Below are 15,353 nucleotides of genomic sequence, written 5' to 3'. Positions count from 1 at the left end.
TAGTCTCTGTGGCTTAAAACCCTTCCCGTGTCTGACCACAGCCATCTGGCTACAGCCTGTCACACCCATCATTCCCTATCCAAATGCAAACCGCGGTCTCTCCACGATGAGACAATACCAGGAGCACTAGTTCTAGCCAGGTCATTTAAATTATTAAAATGAGAAGGAACCGCTTGGGCTGGATCCCAGCAAAGCAATTTGTATCTTATTCTTTCTTCTAATGAAAGTTAAAAGCTTTCTAACTTTGAAGTAAGGGCTTTGCATCCCAACAACGATCCAAACCTGTGCAAGGAGAGGTCAGGCACGTTTCCATCGGAGCTTAAAGGCAGCCAGAGCAACAGCAGGAGGGTGTTTTGGGAATACCATTGTGCCAGGAGCAGCGTGGACACCTGCAGGTCGTGGTCTCTCCATCCCGCAGAACATGCCTGAACTGTGTCCCTACAGGATAGTTCAAGTGTGAGAGCAGCTTGTTATGATGTGACAAGGCTTTGATTTAGGGATGAAAGGCGGAAGGACGGAGTCGGGTGGATCCCTGCTGTGACGGGGGCACCCCAGCAGAACCGCATTGAAATATTTGCTGCCTTTTTAATAATGTTTTAATAATGTATTTGGTTCCCAAAGCTTTATCTGGCCAACGGGCCTTCTTGCAGTGCTGGCGACTGCTTCATCCGAACAGCCGGGTGGCAGCCGCGGCGCATCATTCCTGGGTGGATTTAACCGCTTCCCCGAATTCTACCACCAAACCTCGGCCCTGCCACCTCCCGGCTCCCCGGGGCCGGGCCCGGCAGGGCCGCGGGGGCCGGGCCGGGCTCTCACCGCCCACCGACGGGGCGGTGCGGGGGGCGGCCCGCGGAAGCGATCCGGGGAGCAGGCGGCGGCCCCGGGCGGCGGGCGGGTGATCCCGGGCGGAAGCGATCCCCGGGCGAAGGCGGCGATTCCCGGGCAGAGGCGACCCCGGGCGGAGGAATCGATTCCGGGCGGCCCCACCATGAAGCTCATCATCCTGGAGACCTACTCCCAGGCCAGCGAGTGGGCGGCCAAGTACATCCGCAACCGCATCGTCCAGTTCGGGCCGGGCCCCGGGCGGTTCTTCACGCTGGGGCTGCCCACAGGTGGGTGCCGGGGGGTGGGAGCGGGGCCAGGGTCCAGCCCGGCCCCTGCCCCGGCTGAGGCGGCGGCTCCCCGCAGGCAGCACCCCGCTGGGATGCTACAAGAAGCTGGTGGAGTATTACCGGAACGGGGACCTCTCCTTCAAGTACGTGAAGACCTTCAACATGGACGAGTACGTGGGTGAGTGCCCGCAGCCAGCGCTCCTGGCTCTCCTTCCCTGCCCTGCCGGGTGTGTTTGTCTCTGCCCTTGCGCCTGCTGCCGCAGCCGGACACCACAGCAGTGCGTGGTGGGGCAAGAAATTCCACCTTCAAAGGGCTCCAGGTAAGATGGAACAACATTTCATAGAAAGACAGGATGACAGAATCAGTTAGGATGGAAAAGACTTCTGAGATCACTGAGTCCAACCTATGACCAAACACCATCTTATCAACCAGACTGTAGCACTGAAGTGCCACGTCCAGTCTTTTCTTAAACACCTCCAGGGAATTAGCCAAGATAATGATGGGGACAATTTAAAAACCTGTGGAAGAAATTTGAAATTTTTTCCATAGGTTTGAAAACCTATGGAAAAAACCCCAGATACTGAAGGGTATTGGATGTTGGCTGTATTACACACACTATTACAGACACTGCTGTATTTTATCTGCACTGACGTGCTGACCAGGTAAGGAACCAGCTTGTCATTGCAGGCTCAGATAGTGTGCAGCGTTAACTACCACCTTTGCTCTGGGATTATAAAGGTCACTGTAGCTCAGGTCCCTTACTCAGTGTGTTCCCTGAATGCCCTTCAGTAACCTGTGCTAAGATAGCAGGTGACTGTTTCTTTTCTGAAGCCGTGATGAAAGAGCCTCTTTGGAAGAAAGAGAGATCCAAAGGTGAAAAACGTACAGGCTAAATATTTGCTAATACTAATTTTACCCCGGTCAAGAATTTTTTCTGTGAACAATCCTAATCAAGCAGCATTAGGGAATAACCAGCCCAGTGTGGGTTTATAGCATTTGAGGGGGAAAATATGCAATACTGATATAATTATTATTATTTCTCAGGTTTTTGCACTTTTTTTTAATCACTCTTGCTAATATGAAGTGGGAGGAAGGCTGAAAAGGTACTGACAGATGAGGCACGGTACACACCTGCTTTTCTGAAAATCTGCTGCGTGTTAATATGGGCACATGTCTTATAGGAGCTGTTGTGATTGACCTTAATTCTGCTATTTAGGAAAATAGAAACAACTCGTGAAAGCTGAGGGAGTGACAAAGGACAGACAGATCAGTGCTCCATTACCAAAGCCACTCCAAGGGTATGGAAGTGCTTTATGTTATGATGTTTTTCCAGTTTGTCTTAGTCCTGTGCATGCTCTGTTACCAGGTCTCCCGAGGGATCACCCAGAAAGTTACCATTCCTTCATGTGGAAAAACTTCTTTAAGCACATTGACATCTCACCAGAGAATGTCCACATTTTGGATGGAAATGCACCTGATCTCCAGGCAGAGTGTGATGCATTTGAGGAGAAAATCAAAGCAGCTGGAGGAATTGAACTCTTTGTTGGAGGTGAGAATTGGCAGGATTGTTCACTTCCAGTGTCTTTCAGTGGATTTGCAGTGAAAGGCACCCCACAGTCCACCACCCTGGGCACTGATGTGTGCTGGCAGCCTTGTCTCCCAATGTACTGCTCCCACAGTTTTCTGTTTTTCAATCTAGTCACTGAATTGTTCAGGAAATGATTAGCAGAAGAAATGGGAAGAGCTAGAATGATACAAATGCAAAATGTATTATAGTTGTCAGTGCTGACAGGAAACTCCTGGGAGTAGAGTCCTCTGAGCCAACAGGAGCACAAACTTCTCCCATCAGTTTGCCTTGAGATTCTGCCACCTACTTTGCTTTATTGTTGTCCCAGCACAGTTAGGGAAGAGTCTGTTGACTTCAGAGGGGCCTTTTGCTGTCATTCTACCAGACACAAATTTGAGCTTGACCAGAAGAATTGCAGGTGTTTTTTTCAGATCTGTGTTTCTGGAAGCACTGACTGTCCTTCTTGTGGGAGAGCTGTTAGCTCTGCTCCTACAGCTGACCCTCTTCTCCCGCTATCTCTGTCCCAGGTATTGGCCCGGATGGTCACATTGCCTTCAACGAGCCGGGATCAAGTTTGGTGTCCAGGACACGAGTGAAGACCTTGGCCATGGACACCATATTGGCTAATGCCAGATTCTTTGATGGTGACCTCTCCAAAGTCCCCACAATGGCCTTGACAGTCGGAGTAGGCACTGTCATGGATGCCAGAGAGGTTAGGAGAAAAGCAGTGGTTCTTATAGTAGCTCTGGAGCAGCTAAAAGTTATCCTGTTTTGAAGCAACAACCCTGACTGCCCTTCTCTGTGTCTTGGGGTGCAGGTGATGATTCTGATCACAGGAGCCCACAAAGCCTTTGCTTTGTACAAAGCCATCGAGGAAGGCATCAATCACATGTGGACAGTGTCTGCCTTCCAGCAGCACCCCAACACCGTGTTCGTGTGTGACGAGGATGCCACGCTGGAGCTCAGGGTCAAGACAGTGAAATACTTTAAAGGTGAGTGTTTGACCAGGCCAGGCAGCTCTTTTGGTAGTTTTTAAGTGGTACAAGCCATGCTTTGCATTAGATGTTTCTGTGTAATCACCTCCCAAAGGAGTATATTCCTTAAATATGCCACAGTAATCAGCGTGAAGGTAAATGTGTAAGTGCTCAGGTGTAAGGGCAAAGGAACAAGGACATCAGTAATGTCTAATTTCATCAGCATCCAATGAATGACAATTTTGCTTTATTATATCTACTTAAATCATCTTTTTACTTTCTCCATCAGGTTTAATGCTGGTTCACAACAAGCTCGTGGAGCCCTTGTACAGCATGAAGGAAACGGGAGCAGAGAGGAGCCAGTCTAAGAAGCCATACAGTGACTGATCTGCTCGGGGCAGTGCTGAACCAGCTGTTGAAAATAGCTGGGGAAAAAAGGGAATTTCTGCAAAAACTGATCTCATATTTGTTCTCAAATTACCAGAATGGTCATATGGTTGCTTCTCTCCATTAAAGAGACAGATGCCAAACACCTGCCTTAATTAACCAAATGGATGGATCCAGTGCACTGTGTTCCACAAACTTCTGTCACTAACTCATTCTCTGAAGGTGAAGTCAGTGAAGGATGAGTTGTTTGATCTATGAACTGACTGTAATCTTGGACTGAAGGCTGCAAAACTGAAATGTGAGGATAAGTGAAAGTACAACACAAACCGAGTGGGTAATCACTTTGGGGTGTATTCCTTGTAATTAGGACAAGTACCTCGTGTGTCATTCTTTCTCCATGAAACACTCCTGCATTAGACTAATGGAAAATGGGAAGCAAACTTGTCCAAGTGGAGAAGGGAAAGCTTCACGTGAGCAGCCCCGGAGCCAGAGGGGGTCAGTGAGAAGATGGAGCCAGGAGGAAGATGAGAAGACACAGTGGGACCTGAGTGGAGACACAATGCTCAGGCTGGATAGAAAGATAAAACCTCCCCATGGGGACAGCCAAGCAATGGGGCAGATTCCCCAGAAGCTGTTTCCAAAATCTGACTGGATAAAGCCCTGGCTGAGCCCTGCTTTGAGCCAGATGTTGGACTTGCAATCACCTCAGCACAGGAGGCTACAGCAGCATTCACCCACACAGGGTTAATCATGCAGTTTGGGCATCTGAGGATGTTATTGATGTCACACAAGAAGCCCTTCATGTTCAGTCCCAGGGTATAACTTTCTATGCCCTGGTGCTTTATGAAGTACTCAGAAGGGTAGATTTGTTCAGATGAAGCAGAAGTGACCACTCTGTGCTCAGCACTGTTCACTGTAACAGGGCAGAGCCTGAAGCAATACATTCTCTCTCCTCACTGCAGAACCTTCCATTGCTCTGAGTAAATGCCAAACCAGCCTCCAAGGAAATGCTCTGTTCCCACTGGCTTCAGCCTCTCTTTAATAACAGAAGTCCCACATGGGTGGACAACAGCCTGTACTAGCAAGACCCCACTAATTCTGATATGTGATTCCATCCAATTCTACCACAGGAGGGGCAAGAAAACTGACCAGTGTTTATTTTCTTTATGCAGAAATTTTGTAAGCTGTTGATCTGTAATGCAACTTTCTAGACTAAACATCTTTAATTTTTTCTAAATGGTGGCATTGACTGTATCTGTGCTTGCGAAACCAAAGCTGTCCTGGAAGCAGTTTGGTAGGAATAGCTCCCTACTTCCTTGCCCAGTGTTTGCTGGCAGGTTTCCACCAGACACCTGCTATGGTTCTGTCCTGCCAGGCAGCAGGCATGCCACATGAAATGTGGGGGCCTTTAAAGGAGAAAGGAGGAGGCCACAGCTCTACCTGGTACCACAAAGTGTTTATAAATAATTTAATTGCGTGCACAGAAATGGTGAAAGTGAGGTTTTCAAGAGGGGAAAAGACTGAGGGAGAAAATCTGCACTCTGTTGCCAGAGCTGCTGCTTTGCTCTCTCTACAGGCAGATGCTGGTTTTAGCTGTCCTGCCTTTGCAACACCAGCTGATTGTCCTACATGTGCAGTCATCTGCTTGTCCCTTGCCCAGAGGGTCTGTCCTCCTCTGCCTTGCTGCAGAATCTGGAAACTCCAGCCCAGGGGTCCCCAAATTTATAGACAGGGTGGTGGCTACATTGCTCCTCCTCCTCCCTCCACACAAAGTCCTTGAAAGCTGAGGTGGTTCATTGCTACATCTTCCAGTACTTCACTATTTGTGCTCTGGTACATCCCCAGCCATGGATTTTCATCCCCATGTACCCTTTGGCATCCCAGCCCTGCCCTCAGCCCACCTCTGTCCTGGTTTAGGGGATCCAGTGCCATCTCCTCCATCCAGGCAGGATAAGGAGGTTTATGCATATGTTTCTCCTTGTCACAAACATTCCCCATGCCCACATACACAGCTCAGCAGGAAGAAAGTCCCCTCCAAAGGCAGGCAGCTTTGTGATTCAGCCCGGAGAGTTAAAAACTGGCCAGAGGGGAAACAGCTGCATCCAACATGGTGATCCCAGAGCAGTGTCGCAACAGCCACCCTGTCTCAGTCAGAGGCTTGTACCTCCAAGGGAAAACCAGGGCCCTTTGGGTGGGAGGGCACTTTGCATACATAAATGTCCAAAATTCCATGAGCAGAACACGTGCTGTGCCAGCTTCACTTGGGAGCTCTGAGCCCAGCTCTGGGCTGTCCCATTCCACAGCCCCATGGCACACGAACACTGGAGCCAATGGCCACCTGGACACTGACCTGTGCTGCCAAATCCATACCAGAATGAAGACAAACAGAGAGACAACTGTATTTACCATCTTAAAGTGAATTTAGTGCATGTGAAAGGTGCAGGAAATGCAATTCAAATCATACACAATGTAAACTTTTCCTACACGCTGACCTATAGCCTAAACTGAGGTGAGATTCAGCCTCACCATCTCATCTTTTTAATCTCTGCCTCTTCTGACAGAATAGACTCTCATCCTCTGGGAAAGGAACTGAAGCAACACTCATTTTGGCCACATATCCCAGTATAAATTTATGAACTATCAGTAAAAACTGAGTGAGAGGTGATCACTTTGAGTTTCTGAAGAGTCTTCTATCTCCTGACCTATCCCTCCATGCCCTACTACTTTTGAACACAGCACACGTAGCTTTAATTTCCAAATAAACTTTTAAACTTTTCTGCAAGTGGAAAAACTTGTAAAAAGTTAGTGGTTCCCTCTGGTAATCACCTTCATGTTTATAAAACTACTTGCTGAGATTTTAGGGAAAACAATTTGCTTTCTGAATAATTTGAAGTCCAAAACTAGTGGAAGCAAGGGATCTAGTCCAGAAGCAAAAGTATCAACTAATCAAATTTCTTATGTGAAGAGTTAATAAAAATAAATTACTTCGTCGTCTGAGAATACAAGGTAATTGTCAGTATCTTGAAGAATCATCTTTGCCTGGTACTTTTCACCCTCTCACATCCTCAGGTCACTGCCTTAGCACTCATCGCTGGAGAAACAAGGAGAGGCAATGGCAGTGAATCCAACAGGAACACTGGGTTGAGTCACCAACCTGACAGAAATTTCTGGAAAAGGCTGTTGGTCATTTTCTGCCCAAGCACTCAGGGATGCAAAGGCCCAGGCACAACAGCCAGGGAGAAGGAGGTTGGGGACAATCAGCTTTAATGTCATTAGAAAGTACCAGTGACAGAACCATGAGCTGCTTTTCAGAGAAACACGTAAGGAAATTCATAAAAGCAACAAACTTTGTTGCTAAACTTCCCCAGTCCAAGCAGCACCACTGAACAGCTCCAGAAAGAGCTCTACAGCTCTAACAAACTGCCCAAACCCCCACAATATTCATGATCCAAGAGTCTCCATATGTTGGTCTCCCTAAAGAAATCCCCAAATCTCTCCATGATTTGAGGCTTCTGTTTGCTTTTAAAAAAGGGGCATCTCTTGGTATATATTTTTCCAATAATTTTCCAACTTCTGACTGGTTGTATTTAATATGGTATGTCTTTAATAATCGATGTGATTGTTAGGGCATTCCATGATGATCCTGACCCCAGGATGGGGTCTCCTTTGGCTTTGGCAACAGGCTCTGAGGTGTGAGTATCCTGCAGTGCAGGGTAGTTACCACTCTTCTATCACACAATGGAAGTGAAAAGCAAACAAAGGACACCAAAAAAAAAAAGCATCTGTCTCTGGTTTGTTCACCTTTTGTTGCTGGAGAAAGCTACTGGTCATCGTCTTCAACTCCCCAGTACTCCCCATCATCGATGTGCATGGCTTGAAACAATCTGCAAGACAGAAAATTAGTGGTAATAATGCTAAATATGTTTAAAACAATCTAAATGCAACAAAAAGTACAAAAGCAGTAAGTTTCACTGTTTTTTTCAGTATCACAAACCACTCATGATATCAATGCCAAATTAAGTAAAAGACTCTGCACTTCTACAGCTCTTACACCAGCAGGTTTGATGGTACCTTACACACATCATATCCCAAGAAATCCCTGAAAATATTAATCATCCAAACCATATTAAAGTTACCCAGCAGGCTGCTGTTCCTGGGTGGTCCTTAGGCAGGATATAATCAGCAGCCAAACCTGCCTGCTCCAGACAACTCACAATCTCATTGGACACATGGAATTGGGCAAATAAAACATATGAGCATCAGAGAGGCACAGGGGGGACAAAAAGGCACTTGGCAGTGCTGGGGTAATGGCTGGACTAGATGGTTTTAGGTCTTTTCCAACCTAAATGGTTCTATGATTCCCTGATTCTAAATTATTCTTTTTATAAAGCACAGGAGCTTAGTCAAGACAAGGAGAGGTTACGCTACACTAAAATAAAAAAGGACAACAGGAGAAAAAGGAAAACAGAGTAGGAAGTGAAAAAATACTGTTGGGAGAAGAGAAAATGCTGAAAAAGGGCCAAGAACAAGAAAAATCCTGTCAGTCACATCTATTACAGCAGAATGGATGGTGGATTGAGAAATTTGTTGGGATTTTGACTTTGGATCCAGGCACTACTATTGCAGTGATGGGCACATATCCCTATGGAATACACAAAGCCGAGAGGCTGCCACTGTCACATCCCTCTGAGCTGCCTTTTCACCTGTCCTGACAGCAGCAGCACCCTATTTTCCTTGATCCTTCCCCAGCAGTGATGATGTGAGGCAAGTCTACAGCTGTTTAAAAGCAGCTTTCTGATCCAAAACCTTATGCTGCACCTGAGCATCTTCATGGAAACACTTCCCTGCAGGCTGTGTGTCAGGCAGAGGCAGCACGGAAAGGATGAGGTCATGACCCTGACCAAAAAAAAAATCAGGAATAGGCCCACAAGTCTCCTCCAGAATTTTGAAAAAAAAAAATCTTAAAAAGCAAAAGCACATCTTGAATCACTCCTGATTTTTACTGTTAGTATTGGGTCCTTGTAAGGGAGAAAAAACTATGTCTTAAACTATAGCTACAAATTTCAAGGTAAGAATCTGGGAGAGACTGTCAGAAAAAGTAGAAAATAAGTGTTCCAGCACTAGAGGAAATACCTGTAAGCACCAACCTGTTAAAGCAGGGGGAAGAAGGGTCATTGAAGTGCCGGTAGGGGTTGGCCCTGGACAGAGAGCCCATGCAGAGCCAGCAGAAGTACTGCATGCACCCTGTGCACGTCATTTTGTTACAGCCATCGAGCTTCTGGGGGGAAAAACCAAGAAACAGCAACATCAGAATCTTACTGTGTCAGGCTTCAGTCTCTCTATGACAACAGCCCTCAAAACTAAACCAGCCAATTAATACATTCGACCCTGACTCCATCACACACTGATTTTTTTTTTCACTGTTCAACAGAACTGGGAGCTGGAATCCCAGCATTGTAAATTGGCTATACTACTAAAAATACTGGAAATTAATATTTTTCTGAAGCTGGTTTTATTTCCTGGCTATAGTGTGAAGCAGCAGTAACCTGAACCACACAGGAAATGAAAGGATTCATACAGATCCATAGTCAGCCTGGATCTGTTTAATCCTGGAGCCTGAACACCACCAATTGCTGGATGATCTCAAATCCCTGAGCTCCACAAACATCACCTCGCCTCCTTTTCCATGTAACACAGACAGAAATGGAAAGTTCTCTTAATATTTCCTAGAAATTCCCCTTCCCTGGTGAAGCTGGAGGCTACAAACACACCTCTGTCCCAGCCTAAACACAGAACTGCCTTAATTGCTGTTAATTTCTGTTCCCATGATTTTCCATCCTTTCCCTCCATTCTTACCTCTATATGAGTCCCGCAGCAAGGACAAGACTTAGAGTTCTTTTCCAGCCATTCCTTACTCTCCATCTCCTCAAGGGCTTTCTGAATCACTCGCTTGCCATAACGTTGTTCCAAAAATCTTTTAGTTGCCTCATCTGCTTCCAAATAGCTGTTTCGTAAATCCATTAATTTCTCTGGGGAACAAAACCAAAGCAAACCAAACAGCTTTTGTAATATATCATATAAAGAAGTCCAGCTAATTGCAGCATAAAGATTTTCAAAGGAAACTAACATAATTCATTAAAAATCAAGAAAAATATTAAAAAAAACGTAAAATATTAAAACCCCTCTGCCCCAAAATTCAAGAGTTTTACACTGTTTCATTATAACAGCGACTTGTCAATGGCATCAGGACAAGTCTACAATGTAAAGTTTTGAAAATGGAATTTTCTCTGAACATACATTTAATGAAACTTGGTCACAGGATTTTGAGACCAAACAGAGAGAGAAACTTCCACCTGATTTCAGTATTAACTCTGACTACACAAAGTAGTTGATTCACATGAAAAGGTAAAAAAAAAATACCTATATAAAATTATTCTCCCCCTGCTATGGCCTCTCAGCATTTGACAACCAGCAGTCTGGGGACCTCCTAAGCTGTGGATTGTCATCAAAGGAATAATATTTAACTGCCAGCAACAGACCTACTCCAAATGAAATGTGTCTGGTCTTTTAGAAAGCTCACGGGGAGGAGTTTGCTTGCTCAATTTCTGACTATTTCACACAAGATTTAACTGCACCCTGATGCGTCTTTGGAACACAGGGTAGAGGTGCCTCACCTGCGGTGACCTTGCACGGAGACACCCCGTGGTAGGTCATCTTGCAGAGGGTGCAGAAGGCGTAGTTGCAGCAGGAGCAGATGCCCATGGTGCAGCCGGGCTCCTGCATCACGGGGGTCTGGCAGCCCGGGCGGGGGCAATACACCACATCGGCCATCAGGTCCAGGCTGGACTGCAGGAGCAGCCGGTCATAGCGGGCAAAGAGCTCCTCTCCAACCAGCTCCTTCACCTGAAGGCCACAGAGAGGTGTTAGGAAAAAATTCTTCCCTGTGAGGGTGGGGAGGCCCTGGCACAGGTTGCCCAGAGAAGCTGTGCCTGTCCCATCCTTGGAAATGTTCAAGGCCAGGTTGGATGGGGCTTGGAGCACCTCGGTCTAGTGGAAAGTGTCCTTGCTCATGGCAGGGGGGTGGAACAAGATGAGCTTTAAGGTCCCTTCCAATCCAAACCATCCTGGGATTCTATGATTACTTGCATCTGAAATTCTGAGCCTGCTACCATCAGCAAAACACAGTAAGGCAATGAAAAAATCCCTGCAGTTGGAATGAATCCACTTTATTCTCCAACAGGTCATGAAAATACTCCTAGAAATGCTATTCTAATAATAATTAGGAAAAGGAAAAGCATGTAGTGTTAAATGGAATGTGCATGCAGTGTCAAATAGAATGGGAGGCTGCTAATCAATGCCAGTACTAATAAACTGGGCAAAATAGGTGCCAAGGCATCCAGTTTTAACTCCAATGACTCTGTGTCTGTGTGGCTCAGAGCATGAAGAAAATGTCCCCGGGTATATTCCCTGGAAAACGTCCCCAAGAATCCTCCCTCTGTGCTGGGCACTACTGAAGCACCTCCAGTCCTGGGGTCAGTTCTGGGCCCCTCACAACAAGAAAGACATCAAGGGGCTGGAGCATGTCCAGGGAAGGGCAACAGAGCTGGGGAAGGGTCTGGAGCACAAGGAGCAGCTAAGGGAGCTGGGGGGGCTCAGCCTGGAGAAAAGGAGGCTCAGGGGGGACCTTCTCACTCTCCCCAAATCCCTGACAGGAGGGTGGAGCCAGGTGGGAGTCGGGCTCTGCTCCCAGGGAACAAGGGACAGGACAAGAGGAAATGACCAAAAGTTGTGCCGGGGAAGGTTCAGGTTGGACATCAGGAGGAGTTTCGTCTTGGAAAGGGTTGTCAGGCATTGGAAGGGGCTGCCCAGGGAGGTTGTGGAGTCCCCACCCCTGGAGGTGTTCAGGGAATGACTGGCACTCAATGCTCTGGTCCGGTTGACAAGGTGGGGATCGGTCACAGGTTGGACTTTGTGATCTCAGAGGTCTTTTCCAGCCTCAGTGACTCTGAGATTCCCAATGCTCACTATGCAGAGCCACACTCTGTCCCTGTAATTGAGGGTGAGTTAGCAGGACTCTCCAGCCCCGTGTGCACACGTGTATTACCTGGCCAGGAGTGGCGACAGAAGAACACTTGGGCTCGGGGCAGTTCAGGCAGTGGACCTGCCCGTCCCTGATCTGAATCTCAAAGTAGTCCTTCAGGCAGGCTTTGCAGTACACGTGGCTGCAGTCGGTGAAGTGCATGCACTCGCTGCCCAGCTTCTCACAGAAGCAGATATTGCACAAATACATCTTACTGTTAAAGCACTTCCTCCTCTGGGCCTGGTCAAAGTCCAAGATTTCCCTGATCAGACTTGACAACGACTCCACGTCCTGCACAGCTCTGGCATCCATGATTTCCTCCTCAGCTGTGGCAGAGCCTGCTGCACCCCCACAGTCCTTCCCAGGGTCGAGAGGCCCCAACGGCGTCCGACTCTGTGCTTGCCCTTGAGGGCACATTTTTAACTCATACGGGGACGAAATATTCAGGTAACTCAGTGTTTCTTCCTTCAGAAACTGCATCCAGGCAAATAGGACCACACAGCCTCGATTCTCTTCCCACACATTGTCCAAGTGTTTGCAAAGAGCGCTGAGCTGGAAAAGAACAAACAATTCCTGATTTTGGTTAAGTTCTGACAGCTCCTTACTGGGTTCCTCTCCTCCCATGGTCCATAGTGCACACTTTGATTACAGATTCACCAGTTTTTAATCTATCCATAAAACACATATAAAATATTTTGCCTCGATGCAAACTCTTCTTCCTCGGAACAGTGACCAAGTGAAAACAAGAAGGAGACAAAAGAAGAGCCAACTGAACAGCAATGTCATTATTTTTATTTAATTTCATTACCATTCCCCAGAACGCTGTTAATTATTAACTTGCTCGGCTCTATCAAAATGTTAAAAATCTTCTGCAAACCTGGGCCTGGGAGAGCCATTTCCCACTGAGGGTGAACACAGGTGGTGATGTCGATGGGTAGTCGGGTGGGAGCTCAAAATTCAGCACGAGGGGAGGCAGGAAGCACACGGAGTACTCGAACCCACTGCTCTGGAGGCTTTCTGTGGAACTGCCTGAACCTGAGACAGCCAAGGTAGGTTGAGAAACAACAGGAAAATGAAAACTAATGAACCGTCACTGTTTATGACAGCACCCAATCTCTTTTAACTTGATACGTTTCTGGGGTTAAAATTATCTGTTCGACCCTAAATAACTAAACTCAGTGTGGTAAAATACCATGGGGTTGTAGCTCTGTAATTAAAGCAGAACACCACAACTGCGAAATGTCAGATCCTGCTCAAACCAGGAACACGGAAAGACATATCCTCGAGGGAATAAAAAAATAATAAATGAACTTAATTATTCTGAAGAAATACTATTACTCATCTGTAAAGTTTACTAAAGGGTTAAACTACTCAAATACAAACCCCAACGCTACCACAAGCACAGCAAAGGCTGAGCCATGGTTTGTCCAGTCACTGCTCCTGCAGGACACTCCACAACCAGCAAACGAGCTTGGTAAAACCTCCCTGGGGATAACACAAAACATCTCAACTCACCACTCACAAAAATTTTGAAGTCTTGAGGCAACTCCAGACAAATTCTTGTTTCTCCTCCTTGGACAGACTCGGCTCTCTTAAACTCATCTTCATCATAGATGCTGGCCAGAGCCAACAGCTCGTCCTCCTGAGCTTCCTTGTCCTCTGAAGACATTTAACTTTCCTGTGGAGTTACCACCACTCTGCAACATGAACTGAGTTAACACGTCCTATTCCAGTGATTAATTTGGGATATCTATGTTATACTACTATAAGAGTTAGAAACCCAAGTAACTGGTCTTAATCAATGTGAAATATAATTAAAGGTTTTTTAGAGGCTGAAAAAAAAAATGGTAGCTTTATAAAATAAAAAACTCCCCCCCACACCAGAATATTGAAAAGGCAGAAAGCAAACCGTGTGTTAGTAGCTAAAGACAGATGTAAGGGAAGAAATAATGAAATACAGAGATAGCACAAGTGACACAGGGACATTTCACTGATGTTTGAAGGAGAAAACAGACCCCCAAAAACACATGAAAAAGCAATTAGTAACAGTAGCTCTTGTCCAATGTTCTAAAGCAAACAAGGAAACAGCCCTATTTGCAATTAGTTATTGAAGATGTATTGTAGATTATTGTTATTGTAGATGCACCCCTAGAGTATCTCTCAGTTCTAGATTTGGGAAAATAAAGCCACTTTTGATGAATTACCTTCAGACTCACAGCAGCGCGGTGGGAGGGCCGAGGTGCTGGTCCGTGACCATTCCTGTTTGGGGCCGGGGTCGGGCACTTCTCATGTAAGGCACGAACACGTCGGTGTTGTCTGTGGGAGGAACCAGCGGTTCTGGGGCTGCGGGCGGACAAACAACACACGCTCAGGGGTTAAAGGCCCCTCCGCGCTCCCATCCCCAACACCCACAGCACCGCATCCGAGGGGGGATGATTATTCCCAGCTGGATGTTTATTCCCAGCCTGAGGAGCAGTGGCCGCGTTGCGCGTCCCGGACAGACCCGGGGGCCCCAGCACGGAGCGGGCACGACCCCACGGGGATGGGGGGGACGGGAGGAGTTCAGGAATAACCCCCAAATTCCAGGCCGAGCCTGGCGCCGGCGGCCCCGCCGCTGTTATGGCGGTTACCGCCGTTCCCACCGCTCCGCCTGACGCCGGGAGCCCCGCGGGAGCAGCAGGAGCACCCGCGGCCCCCGGGGCGGAGGGAGCCCGGCCCGGCCCCGCCCCACCCGGTCCCTCACCCAGGGCAGCCGCGGCCGTGCGAGCCCGGGGACGGCGAGGGGGGCCCGGCTCAGCCCCTGGCGGAGCGGCGGCGGGGAGGGAAGGGGAGGGAAAGGGAGGGAAGGGAAGGGACGGGAAAGGACGGGAAGCGCTGCCGGGCGGAGGAGGCGCCGGCCCGGCCCAGCCCCGCAGCTCCCCCGGCGGCCGGGAGGGCCGGGCCGGCCCAGCCCGGAGGTGCTCAGGGAACGGCCGCCCCCTCCCTGCCCCAGGCAGGCACGGAACGGGTACCGAGCCCCCCGATCCATCAGCGATACTTCTTTACATTCATACATTCAAGTTCAACATGAAGAAAAATTTCTTCCCGTGGAGGGTAACAGAGCACTGGAACAGCTACCCTGGAGGGGGGCGTTGAGTCTCCTTCTCGGGAGACATTCCAAACCCACCTGGACTCGTTCCTGTGGCTCCTGTTCCAGGTGACCCTGCCTGGGCAGGGGGGGTTGGACTCCAGA

The 15,353-nt window shown here is 47.9% G+C and overlaps 2 protein-coding genes across 7 annotated transcripts; one reads left to right on the top strand and one right to left on the bottom strand.

Moving 5' to 3' along the window:
- Positions 1-873: 873 nt before the first annotated feature.
- Positions 874-5,278, top strand: GNPDA1 (glucosamine-6-phosphate deaminase 1). Its single transcript, XM_027718570.2, has 6 exons — positions 874-1,112; positions 1,189-1,290; positions 2,480-2,662; positions 3,208-3,392; positions 3,498-3,672; positions 3,944-5,278. Exons 1-6 carry the CDS (start codon positions 989-991, stop codon positions 4,039-4,041), a joined length of 867 nt encoding a protein of 288 aa, XP_027574371.1. The 5' UTR covers positions 874-988; the 3' UTR covers positions 4,042-5,278.
- Positions 5,279-6,438: 1,160 nt separating this feature from the next.
- Positions 6,439-14,955, bottom strand: RNF14 (ring finger protein 14). 6 transcript variants are annotated; one of them, XM_027718568.2, is made up of 9 exons: positions 14,865-14,955; positions 14,326-14,464; positions 13,637-13,818; positions 12,999-13,156; positions 12,146-12,673; positions 10,716-10,944; positions 9,898-10,070; positions 9,189-9,319; positions 6,439-7,925 (listed from the first exon to the last, which is right to left on the bottom strand). In XM_027718568.2, exons 3-9 carry the CDS (start codon positions 13,788-13,790, stop codon positions 7,862-7,864), a joined length of 1,437 nt encoding a protein of 478 aa, XP_027574369.1. In that variant the 5' UTR covers positions 13,791-13,818; positions 14,326-14,464; positions 14,865-14,955; the 3' UTR covers positions 6,439-7,861. The 6 variants fall into 6 exon arrangements, with proteins under 6 accessions (XP_027574369.1, XP_027574368.1, XP_039241124.1 ...); XM_027718567.2 differs by having other exon boundaries at positions 13,637-13,799; XM_039385190.1 differs by having other exon boundaries at positions 13,637-13,799; positions 14,326-14,437.
- Between the last annotated feature and the right edge of the window lie 398 nt (positions 14,956-15,353).

The sequence above is a fragment of the Pipra filicauda genome, unplaced genomic scaffold (assembly GCF_003945595.2).
Source record: "Pipra filicauda isolate LSUMZ 115617 unplaced genomic scaffold, ASM394559v2 scaffold3_size10097308_pilon, whole genome shotgun sequence".
Lineage (NCBI taxonomy): Eukaryota > Metazoa > Chordata > Aves > Passeriformes > Pipridae > Pipra > Pipra filicauda.
The sequence above is the reverse complement of the archived record's forward strand: the minus strand, read 5'-3'. Positions and strand labels throughout refer to the sequence as shown.